This window comes from Rhizopus delemar, genomic scaffold (assembly GCF_000149305.1).
Source record: "Rhizopus delemar RA 99-880 supercont3.8 genomic scaffold, whole genome shotgun sequence".
Lineage (NCBI taxonomy): Eukaryota > Fungi > Mucoromycota > Mucoromycetes > Mucorales > Rhizopodaceae > Rhizopus > Rhizopus delemar.
Window position 1 is genome coordinate 254,151 of NW_027137834.1, and position 18,204 is coordinate 272,354.

An 18,204-nucleotide genomic window follows, 5' to 3' on the forward strand; every position below is an offset into this window, starting at 1 on the left:
CTTCCATTTTTCTCTTGTACTTTCTTAATGCATCTTCCATCTTGTGCATTCTTTCTGTTACTTGTTGATACTCTTCTAATTGATCGCGTAAAGAAGCAGCATCCTCTGCTTCTGCACTAAGTTCATCTACCTTCTTTTTTAACTCGTTAATCGATTGTAGATATGTTTCCATTAATAATTCTGCTTCCTGTCGTTTATCTTCACTTCGCTCCCTAAAAAAAACATAGAAAGAAAATCATGCATTAGAAAAAATAAGGGGTGGGATTGTTATTTGTAAAGGAAATTGCCTCATTTACAAGTCTTGTTTAAGATGGTCTATCTCTGCTTTCATCACAAAATCAGCCTTTCCTGTATTATTGGATTGTGTAATAGCTTCATCCATGTCTTGTAATCGATTCTTTAAGTCTTCTTTTTCGTGTAATATGTCCTCCTTTAAGAAAATTTAGCTTTTTTTGTTACTTTTGCACATCCTTTTCTCTTACAAATCTTTCTCGCAATTCTTCATATTCTCCCACTAATTGATGATGTGCCACTTCAAATTGTTTTTTTTCCAAGATTAACTTTTCAAATTCTAATTGATATCGATAAGGCATATCCTCTAATGACGTGCCTGACGATTGTCCCGACACAAAAGATAATCGAGGTTCCAAAGACTCTGTATTAAAGCGATTCATGACTTCTTCAATAGAGACCATCAATGCATGCTGGTTCTTTTGTGTCAGGCTTTGAATCATCTCAATATAGGCTTTGTTGTTATCTGACTGAACAGCGATAGCAATCACCAACTGGCACATTAATAGTAACTCGTGCAGGTCAGCGTCTTTAGCTATGGCTGTCAAGTTGATGGTTGGAAGATATTGAGGGTCCTGCCCAACAACTTCTTCAAAGTATCTTGTGATAGCTTTATAAAGTTTCTTTTGATTGTTGAAGCGAACAACCCAGTTTTCAGTTGATTCAGTGGCCGTCAATTGTTTAAACCATTTTGAATCGCTAAATGAATACATTGAGTTCAAGTTGGATAGAAAGAAGGTACTTTACATGTCTGCTAATATTTCAGAAAGAATAATACCATCTGCTAATTCAATAATAGTATCCACTGCATGCGATTTACACTCAAAAGTATTAATCTATAAAGAAAATAAATAAAAGATTTGTTTTTCTTTTTTCTTTTTGTTTGTTTACCCATTCAACGAAAGCGTCTTCGATGGCTGCTTCAATCTTTGATAAGCTCATTAGTCACAGAAATTTTATCAGAACAAAGAAGAAAAGTACTTTTTCTCCTTTATGATCCCTTTTTTGTTCCCCTTTTTTCCTGTTCAATGGCATTTATACAATAACAAACCCCGACCGAGCCCTCTTTGTATGTCGAGCCATGATACACCCATTGTTTCTTTTTCTTTCTTTCTTTCTTCCTTTTCTCCACTTGTAGTACATACAAGGATTTGATACAAAATGCCATTTGGGTTCTTTTCTTCAGAATACAGTGACCAAGGCTTGATGGATGACGGTAAAGTAATCAAGTGAATCCACTTTTCCTACACGCACAGAGACTTAAATGGAAGGGTATTGAAAAACAGGCAACTGGCAATATTTCGGCTTAAACAAAACTCAACGTCTATACGCGTTTGGTATTTCGTAAAGTTGTGGAATCTACTCGAGAAATCAGTATTCACATATTTTATATTAGATTTGTTGTGGGCTTCCTATTATCCGTTGTGGTAAAGACCTAAAAAACGAATGAAATAGATTTATTTTTTGATATTTTTTATTTACTTATTACAGGGAACATTGCTACTTATTACAGGAAATGTGCCTGGATTTGCTATTTTATATAGTATTGGTAACGTGATCTCTATTCTCAGGTACATGATCAATACATTTAGTTTAAAACTACTCACTTAAATGTAAAAAGCTTGACGTTTATTATTGGACTCAAGAAGCAATTCAGTACAATGTTTGCTCCAGGTAATTCATATTTTCGTCATATTTCAAAATTGTTTACTAACATAAAAAAGTTCGATTCTGGGCAACTGTGGTTTATCTTTCACTTTTAGTGTTGACACTGATCCTTTCTATTACAGTATGTGGAACAAATTGTTACTATCTCTCTGAATATAACATACATGTACATAGATTCATAAATTTTTCCTTTCATTGATTCTTGTCATCATTCAATTTGGAGCGTTGGTTTGGTATTCGTAAGTACAAAAATATAAACACACGTGTTTAAAAATATTCAATAATTCCCATAGTGCAAGTTACATTCCATATGGCCGTGAGATTATTAGACGCTTCTTTGGAAGTTGTATAACGTCGATTTAACAATACATCATTTAATGTTTTAAACCAAAAGGAATAGATTTCTCTTCAAGTGCCGCAATTACATTATCAATACATATATCGCCCATATTTTCGCGTGTTTCGAATGTAGCGCTGCCAATATGTGGAAGAATTACACAGTTACTTAATTTAAATAATTCATGGTCTGTGGGTAAAGGCTCAGGGGTGGTTACATCAAGTCCTGCTCCCGCAATTAAATTTTCCTTGAGTGCTCGAACTAAATAGGAAAAGAAAATAAGTTATCATTCCATTTTGTTTTTTTATCATCTTACCAAGGCCTTCTTGTTCGACAACAGCTCCTCGAGCAACATTAGTAAAAATCTACCCAAAAGGCATTACAAACATATTAATCTTTCATTCAAATTTCTTACAGCAGTTTTCTTCATCTTTTTAAAAGTTTCATAATCAAATAATTCTTTTGTTTCTGGTGTCAATGCGCAACAAGCAACGACAAAATCAGATTGACTGACAAGTTGATCAAACAGTACAAACTCTGCATTGAGAGATTCTTTCAGTTCTGCTTTCTCCTTTCTTCCCCAATAAAGTACGCGATCAATACCGAATGCTTTTAATCGACGAGTGATTGCTTGACCAATACGACCCATACCTGCGACCCCAAGTGTCTTGTTTGTCAATTGATAACCACATAACCATTCAGGACGCCAGTCTCTCCACTATATAACTTTATTAGATCATCCGGAAAATGAAATGGTTCTCACTACCTCTCCTATTTCAGCAGCATGCTGACCTTCTTTCATACGTCTAGCAGCTGCTAACACAAGTAATACAGCCAAATCAGCCGTCGCATCCGTTAAAACATCGGGCGTATGTCCAACTTGTACATTGCTCTCTTTAGCAGATTCAATATCAATATGATCATATCCAACACTCATTGTTGTTACCACCTTCAAATTGGATCCTAAGAGTCTTTGTGAATCCTCTCCTCTTTCCTTTTCCTACTATTTTTTTTTGTTTTTTACCTGCAGCTTCAAGCACTTCTTTATCAATCCTATCAGACATCATACAAATCAATCCTTCTGCACCCTTGATTTCTTTTAACAAGCGTTCGCGTGGCATACAAGTATCATGCGGCCACTGAATTAATTTAAACCCTTGCTTCTCGAGTCTTTCCTGGCTGTGTCTGAGCAATGTTCGAGTGGCCAATACTTTTTTATCGTTAGCAGCTGAAGATGTATGGAAGCGATTGATTTGTACATTTGTCAATACTCTCGGTTTGAATCTTCCCAGCATTTTCTTTACAGATATTAAGATAAGAAGAAAAGGTACACATTGCTTTCAAAAGTGAAGAAAAATATGTTGAATTTTAAAAAGCGAAGGTAAAGTTTTGATACAGAAGATATTTTTTACATTGTTAAAATGCTGCTTGCTATATTTAATTTACGGTAGTTGTAGTAGGAATGCTGTTTAAAGAAAGATTTTGTTTAGAATCTCTCTTTATAAACATCGTTAATTATTTTTTATCAGAAAACAAATTTAGAGAAAAAGAAATGGATTATCAGAGCAGCACAGTATTGTAATATATGCCTAAAAGTTTTGCTAGCGACCTTAGGTCTAAAATATGAATAGGATAAGTTTAAAGAAAATAGGATAGATCAATGATCCTTACGTGAAATAAATATCCGACACCAGTCTTTTCATTCTAACAACTGAATTGTAGATATTTGTCCAATGCCTTTGTAATTCTAACGCGTTTGATATTACAATCTCTACTGAGATTTCTATGATCTTCTCTTCAGATTGGTTAACAAATGAATTGAAATTTGGTTTGTAAGTTTATCTTTTTTATCTTCATAATCCAGAATCAAACGCCAAACGTGGACAATAAAAATTGGTACTAAAGCGTCTTTTCAATAAAGACAAAGAAAAAAAGTATATGGACCGTAACTTGTAGTTTGTTTTCTTTTAGAGAACTGGCATTCCAGATAATTTGTTATTTGCTTACAGAATTTCATTAACATCAGTTTCAATGAATGCATTTTTTTTAACGAGGTTGTTTCTTATGGACTCGTCTCATTATTTCTGTCTAAAATCATCTATTATCTGCTCCTTCTCATTGTGTACATTTTTACTACTCATTTAAAAGCTTAAATTGTTTTACAGTCTTTCATATTCAACCTTAATATTATTCTATGATATAAAAAATAATTGTTTGTTTTAATACATAAGAATGAACGCATATTAATTGTATTATACTTGATTGAAAAGATAAAATGGCATTAAAGTGAGTAGGTACAGAACTTAATCATATACAGAGCTCGTTTCCTGTTATTAATAGATACAAGTGGATATGTACAAGAAATATGTTTGTTAGCTATCATAATGCATGAGTAAGCACATATCCTTAAATAGCACAAGTTTATTTCCTGTTCTCTCTCTCTCTCTTTATCGTAATAATAACTTCATTACTTTTAAAAGAACGCAGCCAAGGTCTTCTAATACGGAAGATGATCTTTTCTCCCCAAACACAGAATCAGTAAGATCGAACTTTATGATTTTTAATTACGTTTTCTTTAGCTTGTTATATTGCTGACCAATATCCATTCATCCAGGTACAAGGCTCTCAACAATGCGTATCTGGTCATGCTTGTACAACAATGAACAAGTTGTCTTTAGTAGTCAAGTGCTGTTTGCAAAATAGATGACTGTAGACCATTAACAACAACAATAAAGCAATATAATGTCATGAAAAAGTACTTTGGTATTGAACATATTTATCAGAATAGGGTTTTATACATCAGCAATTTCTTCATGTATAAGGACATCATTATTTCTTTTACAGATCGTTAACCATTTGCGTGTACCCTCAATCAAATAAAGCATTTACTGCCATATAAACCGCGTTGATTACTGACACTAATGATTATTGCTGCTGTGAATGACATTTGATCAAAGTCAACAAACAGAGCAAATGAAATTGTGTGCATTCAAAGAACAATACATCGTGCTCTGTTCTGTTTCTGCTTGTGGACAACTTTGAAAGTTGAATCCATGAAAGCATATATAATGAGCAAGTTAAATGACCACGTCATTCATTGAATGACGTCTGGTTTATTGCTTAATAGATCAGTAAGTGCATTGAATGTTTTTTAGAACAAGGGGGAGTCCTGTTATTTATTGCATAACATTCCATGTGCAACGAGAAATGATTCGCTTTTAACAGTCAGCTTACGATCAGTGAACACCTTTGCTCTAGAAGAAAATACTTGGAAGATTTGTTATTAGAAATAGAATAGGTTTTGAAGGAATTTTTTTATTATCCTTGTTTCATCAAAAGAAGCCCTTTTTCTTTTTTTGGCTTAAAGAGGCACTAAAGATCAGATCAGGTTGTGACCTCTTTTTTTGTGTTTAGTAAGAAGAGTCATCGATTACAAAAAAAAAAAAAAAAGATTTTCCTTATCTTTTTTCCTCTTTTTATTTCATTAATAATAATGGTAATATTATCCATACTGTTTGTTGATATTTTTAATAATAAAACATGTTTATTAGGAATCATTAGCACAAGATAATAACCATTTATTAGAGGTAATAATAATAATAATAAAGAAGCCATAAAGCAAACTGTTATGGTTAGCCTACGATGATGGAAAATAATACAAAAATCCATAATCGCCGACAATTATCTCATGGATTAGAAATCAACACTAACCTTTCGAAAACCAACGCCTTTTTTAATGCCAGTGATATACCCACGCCTCGTCCACCTCCTTCAATATCTCGGAAAATATCAATTAAACAAAATACGCATCCAGTTGAACCTGAAGAAGTGCATCATGAAACAAGTAATACTTACGCTAGCCGTCTTCGTAACCTTGTGAGTGGCGCACGTCAAACATCTGTAGCACCAGCACCTATACCCCAGTACCTGAACAAGATACCAACCGAACAAGTACCTTCACCCACTAGTTTTTCTGAAGATGAAATCATCGCATTACCCACCCCCAAGCCGAGTCATTCAGGGGAAATGAAGAGAAAGTACTTGATCACAAAGAAACCAGAACAGATACCAGTCATTACTTCCTGTCTCAGTCCATCCATTCCAAACCATCTGCCTAAATTGTCAAATGAGCCTATGCTGGGTGATTATGCAGAACAGTCTAAAAAGCACCAAGAAATACAGAATAACGCGATTCATGTGATGGATGAAGATGTCATTGGGAAACAAATAGGCTCTTTTCGAATTAGTAAACTATTAGGTGTCGGTGCATTCTCAAAAGTGTATGTGGGAGATCATTTAGAAGAAAAAAAGTTTTATGCTCTCAAGATCATACAAAAAGGAAAATTATTAAATGATGCACGAATAAGATCAAGTATAGAAAGAGAGATTGGGATATTAAAGGTACTCTATTTATTCTGATAACAATTATAACAAGTTTCTATAAATAGTACATTGATCATACAAACATTGTTCATTTGGAAGCTACTATGGAAACTGAACAGTTCATTTGCATCGTATTGGAATATGTAGAAGGAGGTGAACTGTTTGATTTTGTACAGAAAATGCATTACCAGTCAAGACTTGTTCAACAAAAGGTCAATGAAGTGACGATCAAGAGTTTATTTCTACAATTAGTGAATGCAGTAAGGTGGTTGCATGAACATCATATCGTACACAGAGATTTGAAATTAGAAAGTAAGTTATTTAAAGTGTAGTCATGTAAAATACTAATGAATCATATCACAGACATATTGATCCACAAACAAAATGAACAAGTTACATTAAAAATAACTGACTTTGGTTTGGCAAGAGTAGTTGATCCAGAAGCACCTTTGTTAACCACTCGTTGTGGAAGTGAAGAATATGCAGCACCAGAGATTGTGCAAGGCAAAGAATATGATGGAAGAAAGACTGATACTTGGGCATTGGGCATCATATTGTATGCTCTCTTGGTAGGTTATTTACCATTCCGTTATGATACACGTAAACAAGAAAAAGTATCCCAGTTATTCTATCGTATCGTAAAAGCAGAAGTAAAATGGCCCACAGACGATCTTTCAGAAATAAGCTCAGAAGCCAAATTTGTTGTATCTAGGATACTAGAAAGAAATCCAGAAAAGAGAATTCATATCAATGATATTGAACATTTACCTTGGTTTAACCTGTAATAATATTCACCTTTTTCTCTTTTATCCTTTTTTTTTCTTTTATAATCACATTTGTTAGTTAAAGGAAACAAATAACTTTTTGATCATACAATAAGGAAGAAGAAGAAGAAAAAAAGAGGGTTGTTGTATCCTTTTGTTCATTGGGTCCTAATGATTTCGATGCTTAGCTTAGTTTTAATTTTAAAAGAAAAATTATGCAAAAAATGTAACAGAAAGTGAAATGGTTTCTACAATTATAACCATCACTTGATCAGAGTTCTATTGTTAGTGAATGGCATCATTTCTCAATATCTTTTAGCAAAGAGGCCTTGGCTTACCATTTCCAGGAAGGTGTGTGCGTGTGCGTGTGTGTGTGTGACAAGTGAAGTGTGTGTAGATTATTTAATTATATGCAGCCGATAATCTCCAATAGGATGTCTACATGAACAAAGATGAGGGATGAAGAATGATTGAGCTTGTGGTTATTCAATCATAAATGATGGGTTTATTGAAAGTCAATGAATCACAAACCAAACAGAGACAGAGTATCAAGTTGATTTATTGAATAAGGATGCCTATGGTAACAATAAGGTAGTTTTACTTGTCAGTTACCTTTTATAGAAATCTCAAATCGTATTCAACCATAGAATTCTTTTAAGCTTCTTTTTCCTTTCCTTTCTTTTCTTTTTGATTGTTTTACTACTTTTTTTATTCTTAATCTATAATTCATATGGAAACAGGAGAAATTGAAAACAACCCGAGAACAGTGAGATCAAATTGGTTGGTTTATTCATGGAATCAGATATCGAGAGCAAACAAGGTCATTTTGATCCTTTCACTTTTATTAGTGATCTTACAAGTAAGGCAAAAGTTAACATCAAAAAGGAAGGTGGTGAAGATAATGATGATCTTATTAGGTGGCTGCTACAATAACAGTATTAATCATTGGACATAGTAACAAAATACAACCTCCTCCTCATTGTGAAGAGCCTCTAGAAATCTATTTAATCATTTACGTCATTCGAGTCGGCCTGTCTTTTCCCCTCATCATTTATCAGCATCTTTCACAAAGACATAGGAATGAAGATGAATCAAATTTCATGATGAGTGGATGGGCTTATCGACTCAAGTCACTTTTAGACTTATTTTCTATTCTTTGGTTCATCGTTGGCAATTATCTTATATTCTCTCCTTCCAATTGTTCAACAGATGCTTCTTTATTTTACTACGCTATTTTGGCTTTTGTCATTTTAGGTTATGCATTGCTTTTGATACCCATTGTGATCTGTATTTCTGCCATTTTTTGCTTACCATTTGTATTAGGTAGACCAACTGTACGATGATGTATCCATCCTAACCTGTTGAATAGTGGCAATGCGTAGTTTTAACATCAATGTGTCCGCTTTCATGGAAGGTGGTACGAAGGAAGACCTTGGAAAAATTCCTGTATTTAAATACAAGGCACCAACAAATGAAGACATAGAAAGGGGTGATCAAGGGCCGTCAGCACAACCCCAGATTGAAAATACAGAGAGTAGAACAAAGCCAGAAAGAAAAACAAATTTTATAAAAAGATGGATGAAACGCCATACGACGACGATAGCAGAAAAAGAAGAAGAGGAGCAAGAGATTGAGTATTTGACAATTTCAAGGTCAGAGAATGCTCTTTGTTCAATCTGTTTGTGTGAATATGAGAATGAGGATTTAATATGTAAATTATGGCAAGTATTTATTGACCGATCTTTACAAAATAAGACTTATAAGTTTGGGGCAGGTGCAATCACATCTATCACAGGGATTGCGTTAAAGAATGGTTGAGTTTAAATGCAAAATGTCCATTATGCAAACGCGATTTTAGGGGTAAAGACTTTATTCAGAATGAAAGTGTTGGATGAGAAAGATGGTAATTATTTTTTTTATTAATCAGAAACAAGAGCTACAACCATGCGATAAACGTAATACAGGAAACACTAACCGAAATGTAAATAATTTATTTATGCCTCCATCTATCATGTTCTCTTACCACAGCATAAAATCCAAGTTTAATAAAACTTTCTCTTTTATGTTTAGACAACGTTCGAAATACCTCTGTAGCATCATACATGTGTGAGCGATCTGTGATTCTATCAAGAATAAGATCAGTTTCAATCCATGGCACTTTGCTATTACTTTTTTATGTTGTGTATCGTCACTGGTAAATTGATAAGTGTCGAAAACCAATGACCAGTAATTATAAAGAGAAAAACCAGAAATGCCTGAAGTCCAATTTCTGGTAAAACAAACTTTTTTTTTTATATACAAGCTTAATTACTGTCTGAAATGTAGAATTGTTATTCATTTACCTGATTGAGTTTATGACAACAGTCAATGGGGTTAATGTAGTCACATTCTAAATCTGAAAGCATGATGACCTATTTACTCAATTAGTCCTCAAGAAACAACCTTTAATACTTTACAAAAAACATCATTAAGAATAATAAAGTCGCACATAGCAAAAGTGCAATGATAAACAGTATTGATGGTCCAAGCATTTTTTTTTTTTACTAGAAAAAAGTAAAATAAATAAAAATTAATGCCAAAAAGAGATGAAGTCTGTAAACAATCTTCTTCCCCAGGTTTTGTCTAGTTTATATAACCTATTATAGAAAATTGTCATTTCTTGTATGATCAGAGGCCATTGTGTACAAAGCTTAAAAACCAATGATGCAATATACTTGACCTAAAGGGAATTTTATAATACATTATGACTAAGCCAGAAAGAAAAAAAAAAGTTTAATTGATAACACTGCACAATACTTTTTTTTTTGTTCAAGAAAAATCGCGTTTAGCAGCTTCTCTCGTGGCTAAGATAGAATGGTAAAGATGCCTTTGGATGTTTTAAGCGCGTATAGATTATAAATAGCATATCTGTTAACAATAGATTTATGTAGTACGCCTTATTATCACTTATTTTTTCTATGATAAACAAAGAAAAAAGTTATAAACGATTTATTAGAAAGGATAAGTATCAAATCACAATGATGATAAGGCAAACACGATCTTTTACGCTTAAAATCACAAGGACAAGTGAGTTCATAAAGATAGGATATCGAATTCCTTCCGTAAGAACGACTTTTATTAAACAGTAATGTTTAGCGTCTTCGGCACATTTTGATCTTTTACTATAGATCAATGCCACTCTAGTATATAATTTTGTATTGTAAGCCTGATGACATAAGTTTTGATAACCACAATGTCTGTTTTTTCAATTATTCATCCTATTTTCTTCAAGTTCCCTTTGATTAACTCCAACAGTGAGATACTGGAATGTAATTGGTCTTGTAATTGTAGTAGTGGCTGTTAGTCATTGTATTTTGATGCATTCTTTCTAAGGAGTTCTATAGTATGTTAACTCCCTCCCCTTTAATGTCTAGATCTTTTTTATTTTTAGCTATTATCAAGTTTCAAATTGTTCATTGGGCTTCCCAAACAAACCAAATTAGTGCTGCATCGACCTATTTGAGGCCTAGAATAGAAGCATTTGTATGCGTCAATCATATTGAACTATTTTTGCTTATTCGGAGAATTTGGGAGGGGGGTTTATCACTTTTCAGTATCAATTACACCACCTTGAACATCCATCGGAAGCATAGACATTCCGTAAAATAACAAAACACTTGAAAACAGAGAATGCAGATATATAAGCAATGTAGCTGCATCTATAAATTATACAAAAGCACCTTGTTTTTTTTCCCACTGCATCTTCTTGGGTAAGAAGTCAACCAAACAATGAAAAGTACACCAATCATGAATTACAGTTGGCCAGACGATAAACAAACAGAGCGTAGGATACATGAACCCTTATCATCCAATTTCATGTTTTGTATCAGTCTGTATTATGCTGTTTATAAAACCAAAAGATATCCAAAGGATACAAAAGACCTACTTCTTTATTAACAGTACAATTAAATGAAAGCGATAGTTCACCTCTGTTAATCCCTTATCCATTATTTTTTTAATACTACATCATGGCTCACTGAGTGGCTAAACGCTCGTCAATGCACCTGTGTTTTTTCTTTGTGTCCCCTTTAATATTAATTTCAAGTTTCAGATAATAGCTACTTGCCCCTTGTGTTTTGGGGGAAACATGACCTTGTAGTTTTAATTTGCATTCATTTTTATAGCTTGATTGCTTTATTTAAATTTAATAGAATAAGGTCGATAATATATCATGAGAAGATGTTCATGTTTAGTACTGCAAGGCCTTCAAATTGAATAATTAGGAGGCAATGTGTATCAACTTATTTTTTTTTTGTTTCCCGAAAAAAGCAGATTACTATCCTTTTTTTTTCTCTTTTTCTCTCTTTTTTTTTTACATGTCCATGACGCAATTCATGTCAACCTCAATAAAGCCTGACATTGTTCCTATTCATAATATAAGTAGTTACAGCATAAGCTCATACAGTTCCTTTGAATCTCCTACATCACCCACTGAACCAAAAATAAAAAATGAAGATCAAGAAGCACGAATAAGGCAGCTCAATCAACAAATAGACCATTTAACAGTAACTAATGCACGACTAAAAAGAGCCAACCATATATTAAAAACAGACAGTGATCGAAGGGTAGAAGAAGAAACAGCAGAACTCAAGCAGGCCTTGAAAAATCTAGTTGAGCAAAATATTCGGTTACAAAGATCCAATCGATTATTAAGAGATGATATGGATACACTTCGAGTTAAGAAGATTTGATGTTTATCGCACAAGATATTAAAATGTTTCCTACTAGGAAGAATTGACAAATATAAAACAAGATCATATAAGAAAAATGACACACACTGGACCAGAGTATGAATATTTAGTACAAATGGTAAATGCTTTATATCAACAGTTGCTATCAAGTAAACCGCAATGCTTGAATACATGCTGCTATACTGGAAAACCAATTGAAATAAAAGAAGAAAGACATGTATGTAGACCAGTTATACAATCAGATGTACCAGCTGGACGTATACAAAGCCGACTAGAATTAGACAATCAACAATTAAAAGAGAATATGGAAAGGTTACAGAGTGAGAAAGAGACACTGACTGAGCTGATAAATGATAAAGAAGAGGATAATAAAATACTAAGACATGAATTAAAGTTAAAGGATGATATTGTTAAACAATTGGAATATGATTTTCAGCAGATGGAATTGGAAGTCAATGATTTACAAAAGGTAAATTTAGTGCACAATAATCAAGTTTTATTTATTAGTTTTATAGGATTTGTGTTACAACCATCCTTCAGCAGAAAGTTCATTATCTGAATTGCATTCATTTCCTTCAGTTCCCATTTGATGTACTATTCCAAAACTGATTTTTGTTGTCATGGTGACATAAACAGATACCGGTTGTCATGAAATAAAACTAATTCAGGGACAGCGCATACGCACACATATGAGATGGTCTTATCGTTATTTACACGTGACAAGCTTTTTTTACGAATTGAAAATTTTTTTTACACTTAAATTCTCCTCTTTTTTTTTTTTAGTGGATCGTTCAGCCTTTCTTTCCGTTTCTTTACTCTTCTTCTTTTTCTTATACCTTTTTTTTATCTATAAAAAGAACTTGCCAACACAACACAAGGAGGCTACAAAGACAACAAGAAAAGAAAGAGACTTTTCAACTAAAAAAAAAAAAAAAGATCTTTCTTTTTTCTATTTATTTAAACAATTTGGTTGTTCTTTCTCTCTTTTTATCTCCTTTTTTTCAACAAAGAGAAGTTCATTTCAGCGATAAACAATGCACTCAAGCCAGTTGTTCTCTACACCCAAGAGTACCCTTACTGTGACTCAACTCGCAGATTTTGCTGCTTCCATGACATATTTAATGTGGCATGCACGCAAACCCAGTACTTCAGTGACAACAAATGTAGAACGATCATTTTCAAACAGTGCGTATGGAAATGATATGTCTTATTTAATGTGGCAAGCAAAGAAACCTAGCACGAGGGTATTACCGATGGATGACTACACAATGACCTTCACAGCAAGTTTGGCTTTCAAGAAATTTTGCTATCAAGTTCTATCTGCTACTCAACTTAAAGAATCTGCTGTTTATCTTTGCTTGAAATACATTGCCAATCTTTTGCAAATCAATCCTAGTATTGAAGGTGCTGAAGGGTCAGAGTATCGTTTGTTTGTTGTCGCTCTCATGTTGGCTAATAAATTCTTGGATGATAATACTTATACCAACAAAACATGGTCTGAAGTGAGTGGAATGAAAGTTCATGATTTAAATGTGATGGAAGCTGAATTTCTTGAGGCGATTGATTTCAATTTGTATATTCGAGCTCAAGATTTTGCTGTTTGGAAAATTTTATTGGAATCATGCCGTCAACGCTATTCAATTAGCTATACGGACACAGTACAAGAAAGACAAAAGGCAATTTATAACACACTTCACACACTTGGACTTTATGATAATCAATTCAGCCAATTTGTTATTCACAAGCAGCAGCCCACTACACATAATGTGTTTCAAGAAAAAGAAGAAGAGCCAGACCATATTGCACGTATTACTGGTCTATTAGACAGGTCTTACAAAAAATATCTTGCGTCTGTTGAACACCAAGAACGACAAAGAAAGACAAGAGTACAATGGGATGACCCACGTACGAGATGGCAGCAGCAGCAGCAATATCAGCAACCACCTTATTATCATTCATACCAAACACAAAGGCGCAGTGATCAAGAACAATTATTGGCTCCGAACCAATTACCTATCAATCTACAGCCACCTGCTGTTCGTTATGGAGGATACAGTAATGCTTGCCGATATGCCAATCGTAAACAATATCCAATCACCAATTTGTCTCAAAAATCATGGGATCCTCTTGCTTACAGTTTACGCTGCCAAGGATCATATTCAAATGTAACCAATGATCAACATCTGAACTCTGCAAGACCTATCTCATGGAAAAACTTTTAATAGTTTCCAATAGAGGTTTTTTTCTAACTTTTTACCCCCCCCCCTCAAAAACACCCACCTTTCAATTATTACACTTATTTTTTTTTTTTTTTTACCTCTGCCACTTTTTTTTTATGCGAACTATTTTTTACTTTTTTTTTTTCTTTTTTTTTTATATAATAAAATTTGATTTTTTTTCTTTTTAACCAAAAAAAACAGGAATTTATATAAAGAAATAGTATTCTTTTGTAGATGAATGTTAAAGTCTTTTATTTGGCTTAACAAAGTGATTTACAAGCCTAATTTGTTTACAAGTGTACACAATCTTTTTTTAAATTGATAAAGCACATTATCTTTTATTTCATTGTTACTTTTTTTAATCGATTTATATTCTACCATTCCATGTTTTTACTATCAACCATTTTTATGTTACACTTAATATGATGAAGCTGTACTATAAAATGAAATAGATGAGATCAAGCGATGGACGCTGTAATTTTATTGTTCAAAAGTCTAATTTCTATCTTCATCTCTTACCTTTGCTCTGATATCTTTCAAAACGACATCCCTCCGTGACACATATCTCAAACGATTTGGCTTACATTGAAATCAATGGCCAGACCATGATTCAGTGACCAACAAATAAAGTTCACGTTTGTCCATCTGGTTTTTATCCAAATGGATGAATACTCAAGCCAATGACTGTTGGTATGGCTTAGAAAAGATGCTTTTGTCAGATTTTATCCCTAAAGAGGGATTATTGCTTACATGGTCTCACCTTGAAAGGACGGCGTATTTTTTAGTTATAATTTCTATAATAGCACCACTTGAAGCTTCACTGCTTTTTCTTGTAAGCTCATGCTTGGTGTTCTTCCAGTGCTCTTCTCCCCCTCCCCCTTAATCCCCAGTGTAAGAACAACTTTTAGGTTTGTCTGATATGAAAACAAAGATACACACCTTTTTTATTTTTATTTCAATGTTGATAAATCAACTTTAAATGTATGGCAGAGATTCTCTTTATAAAAAAAAATCTGTCTGGTACATATTACCTTTAATTTATTAAAATGCGCCAAATCAACTGTGCTCTTCTGAGCTATCTACAACATACATTCATATCTTTCAGTTACGCAGAGCAAGAAAGATTGAATGTAATTTCTTTTTTACGCGTTGATTTCGCAAATAAGAAATCAAGTAATATCAATGGTGGCTTCTTATTTTGTAAAGACCTCTCGATTTATGAAAGTGATTCTTTCATCAGTTCGTTACTTTAGTTTACAGATGGTAGGGATGAAGTGACATTGACCGGAATTAAAAGAACGAGAAGCTAACAAAAGGTGATGTTGCAGGTAGAGATGATTTATATTCAAAAATAATAAGGAGGGGCTGTTGTTCACAAAAGATCTTCTTTATAACAAAGAGGTTCTAAATGAAAATAAAACCTGGTGTTCAGGAGTCAAATATGGTCGCTTTTGTCAAGGGTATACACGCATCGAGTGTTTTTTAATATGGTTCGGTAATTTAAAAAAGGGGTTTGTACCTTCTTGGAATATCGCACTGTTGAAATTTTTTCGAAAAGGTTACACTGTGTCTGACCCATAAATAGTGGACTTAATTGCAAAGAAAAAAAGTTTTTTCTTGCTATTCTTTTCCTTCTCTCTCACTCCTATTAACCGAAGATGCAGACAAAGTCAATCTTTGTGCTTATTTATTTATGTCTGTTGTTTAGAGTTGCATTTGGATTCATAAATACGACTACAGGTGCAGTGGAACCTGTTGATTTGAATAGATTTACACAACTATTGTCCAATCATTTATTATATGAACACATTGACAAAGCCTACTTGCAGCTATCAAAAAAGATTTCTTCAAAATTTAGAAACGCCATTCAAGTCAAAGTGAAGAGAGTATCTGACAGCCAAAAAATCATTATTCCTGTTGATGTACAAATCTTAAAGAGACAATTGAAGGGTGCAGTAGGCTGTAAGTAGAAGAAAGACAGCAGATATAGATATCTGACATGATGATGTATAGCATTCATCGAAGACAAGTTTACCACCCTCTTATCAACCAGACATAACACAAACAACCTGCAAAACCTAATGGATGAATTGATCTATGAATATTGTCCTTATGCAATAGATCAAAATGCATTGACATCTCAATCATGCTTAATAGAGAACAAGGATAGATTTTTAAGAGAGATATACAAACAGATGAATCAAGAAGCGCAAGATGTTTTACGTCAAGCAAATGAATTTGATTTACCAAAACTATTTGAAAAGACAAGAGCACAAATCACTGGAATTCTTATTCATTTTAATCAGTACACAATGAACCCACTTTATCATAGACTAGAATTAAATCAAAATGAAAACGATAATGATAATCATTGGATAACAAGCGATATGATACAAGAGTTTATTTCTATTATAAATCATACAGAGAAAGAAGAGCATAATATTCAGCGCCTTTTAGATTTATCAAAATAAAATTATTTATGTTTAGGCCGTCCTTCTAATCGTCTTCTCACTTGTCTGTCCATTGCTTCTTGTCCAATATTTGTTTTTATAACTTCCATTGCTAATTCTGGTCTATTTATATTATACAATCCATCCACTAGTTTGGTATATGTCTTTTGATTTGGCCTTTCTCCGATATTCTTTTCCATCTCCTCAATGTATCTTTTAGCTTTATTAATCCTGCCTTGTTCACATAGCCTGTTGATGAACGATTCATACAGCTTCCTAGTTGGCTTAATACCGCGAGCAAGCATATCTTTTAATAGCTTTTCTGTAATGGATATATACTTTTTGTTTTCCAAACTAGCTACCAATAGTATCTTGTAGGTGACCCCATCTCTTTCTATTGGCTTGCCTCTTTGATTTGGTAATATCAATCCTCTATCATTATAAAAGAATCTTCCAGCGATATCTTCAATATTATACTTGGTCAACAGTTTGCTGATGGCAATATTGTTTAAAAATACTTGATCTGATCCTCTAAGTGGCATTTCCAATAACTTTTTATATATCTGAGGTAACATTGAACTGCCTTGTTCATAATAACTAAGCATTGTTCGCATGGTTGTGTGGTTGGGTGTAATATTTACAAGTGCCATGTGTTTTAATATTTCCAAAATCTTTTCATGATTCATCGTTTTATCTTCTAATACCACTGTTCTCATCAATATGTTAAAGTCTACTACATCAGGACCATCTGTATGCTTTGCCATGTTCTTGAATGCCATTTTAGCTGCCAGTACATTGTTTCGCTTCAGATAGCATGATACAAGGGATGTAAGACCTTTATGTCGTAAATCCAGACCAAGTCCCTCAACCTGATTGAAAGTTCGTTCAAACAGCCCAATATCTCCTGATTTAGCACTCAAACTAAATAGTGTTCTCGCCGTCAGTTTGGCCAAAGATTTATTCATGTTCGGCATTGATTCCACCAGATTCTTTGATAGTATTTTGGCTGTTGTCAATTCTTTGGTCATCACCAAGCACCTCACCGCATACACCTGTGCTTCCATTGTCATGTTGGGGTATATTTCCTGATATCGTCGGTATAGTCTCAGTACATCTGTATGATATTTTAACTTGGCACAGTGTATCAGTAGCCCATCCAAGGTGCTTTGTTCTAGCTCCATTCCACCTTCCATCATCTTTTCCCATATTGTCAATGATTGCTTAATATTCTTTTCTGATAAATAGGCATTAATCAAATAATCTGAACAAAGCTGTGCTCCTCGTAGGTCATTCAGTGAAATCGCTCCATCCAACACAAATTCACCTGTGCGTAGCTCTCCCTTGTGTATGCATCGACTGATC

General features: G+C 33.6%; 8 protein-coding genes across 8 annotated transcripts; 6 read left to right on the forward strand and 2 right to left on the reverse strand.

Moving 5' to 3' along the window:
• Positions 1 to 455: 455 nt before the first annotated feature.
• On the reverse strand, positions 456 to 1,233 carry RO3G_10329 (uncharacterized protein; the record flags this gene model as incomplete). The annotated part of the gene is made up of 3 exons (XM_067664914.1): positions 456 to 990; positions 1,039 to 1,127; positions 1,183 to 1,233. 3 exons carry the CDS (start codon positions 1,231 to 1,233, stop codon positions 456 to 458), a joined length of 675 nt encoding a protein of 224 aa, XP_067521015.1.
• A 219-nt stretch (positions 1,234 to 1,452) lies between these two features.
• Positions 1,453 to 2,202, forward strand: RO3G_10330 (uncharacterized protein; the record flags this gene model as incomplete). The annotated part of the gene is made up of 6 exons (XM_067664915.1): positions 1,453 to 1,512; positions 1,688 to 1,718; positions 1,805 to 1,862; positions 1,913 to 1,965; positions 2,016 to 2,080; positions 2,134 to 2,202. The coding sequence occupies 6 exons, from the start codon at positions 1,453 to 1,455 to the stop codon at positions 2,200 to 2,202; spliced, it is 336 nt and encodes a 111-aa protein (XP_067521016.1).
• A 131-nt stretch (positions 2,203 to 2,333) lies between these two features.
• Positions 2,334 to 3,591, reverse strand: RO3G_10331 (uncharacterized protein; the record flags this gene model as incomplete). Its single annotated transcript, XM_067664916.1, has 5 exons — positions 2,334 to 2,557; positions 2,613 to 2,661; positions 2,712 to 3,014; positions 3,063 to 3,259; positions 3,321 to 3,591. 5 exons carry the CDS (start codon positions 3,589 to 3,591, stop codon positions 2,334 to 2,336), a joined length of 1,044 nt encoding a protein of 347 aa, XP_067521017.1.
• A 2,198-nt stretch (positions 3,592 to 5,789) lies between these two features.
• On the forward strand, positions 5,790 to 7,526 carry RO3G_10332 (uncharacterized protein; the record flags this gene model as incomplete). The annotated part of the gene is made up of 6 exons (XM_067664917.1): positions 5,790 to 5,792; positions 5,848 to 5,883; positions 5,933 to 6,668; positions 6,827 to 6,991; positions 7,043 to 7,460; positions 7,523 to 7,526. The coding sequence occupies 6 exons, from the start codon at positions 5,790 to 5,792 to the stop codon at positions 7,524 to 7,526; spliced, it is 1,362 nt and encodes a 453-aa protein (XP_067521018.1).
• A 1,020-nt stretch (positions 7,527 to 8,546) lies between these two features.
• Positions 8,547 to 9,261, forward strand: RO3G_10333 (uncharacterized protein; the record flags this gene model as incomplete). The annotated part of the gene is made up of 2 exons (XM_067664918.1): positions 8,547 to 8,766; positions 8,813 to 9,261. 2 exons carry the CDS (start codon positions 8,547 to 8,549, stop codon positions 9,259 to 9,261), a joined length of 669 nt encoding a protein of 222 aa, XP_067521019.1.
• Positions 9,262 to 12,612: 3,351 nt separating this feature from the next.
• RO3G_10334 (uncharacterized protein) lies at positions 12,613 to 12,763 on the forward strand (the record flags this gene model as incomplete). The annotated part of the gene is made up of 2 exons (XM_067664919.1): positions 12,613 to 12,642; positions 12,689 to 12,763. 2 exons carry the CDS (start codon positions 12,613 to 12,615, stop codon positions 12,761 to 12,763), a joined length of 105 nt encoding a protein of 34 aa, XP_067521020.1.
• A 678-nt stretch (positions 12,764 to 13,441) lies between these two features.
• Positions 13,442 to 14,395, forward strand: RO3G_10335 (uncharacterized protein; the record flags this gene model as incomplete). The annotated part of the gene is made up of 1 exon (XM_067664920.1): positions 13,442 to 14,395. One exon carries the CDS (start codon positions 13,442 to 13,444, stop codon positions 14,393 to 14,395), a length of 954 nt encoding a protein of 317 aa, XP_067521021.1.
• A 3,410-nt stretch (positions 14,396 to 17,805) lies between these two features.
• RO3G_10336 (uncharacterized protein) lies at positions 17,806 to 18,094 on the forward strand (the record flags this gene model as incomplete). The annotated part of the gene is made up of 2 exons (XM_067664921.1): positions 17,806 to 17,918; positions 18,088 to 18,094. The coding sequence occupies 2 exons, from the start codon at positions 17,806 to 17,808 to the stop codon at positions 18,092 to 18,094; spliced, it is 120 nt and encodes a 39-aa protein (XP_067521022.1).
• Positions 18,095 to 18,204: the final 110 nt, after the last annotated feature.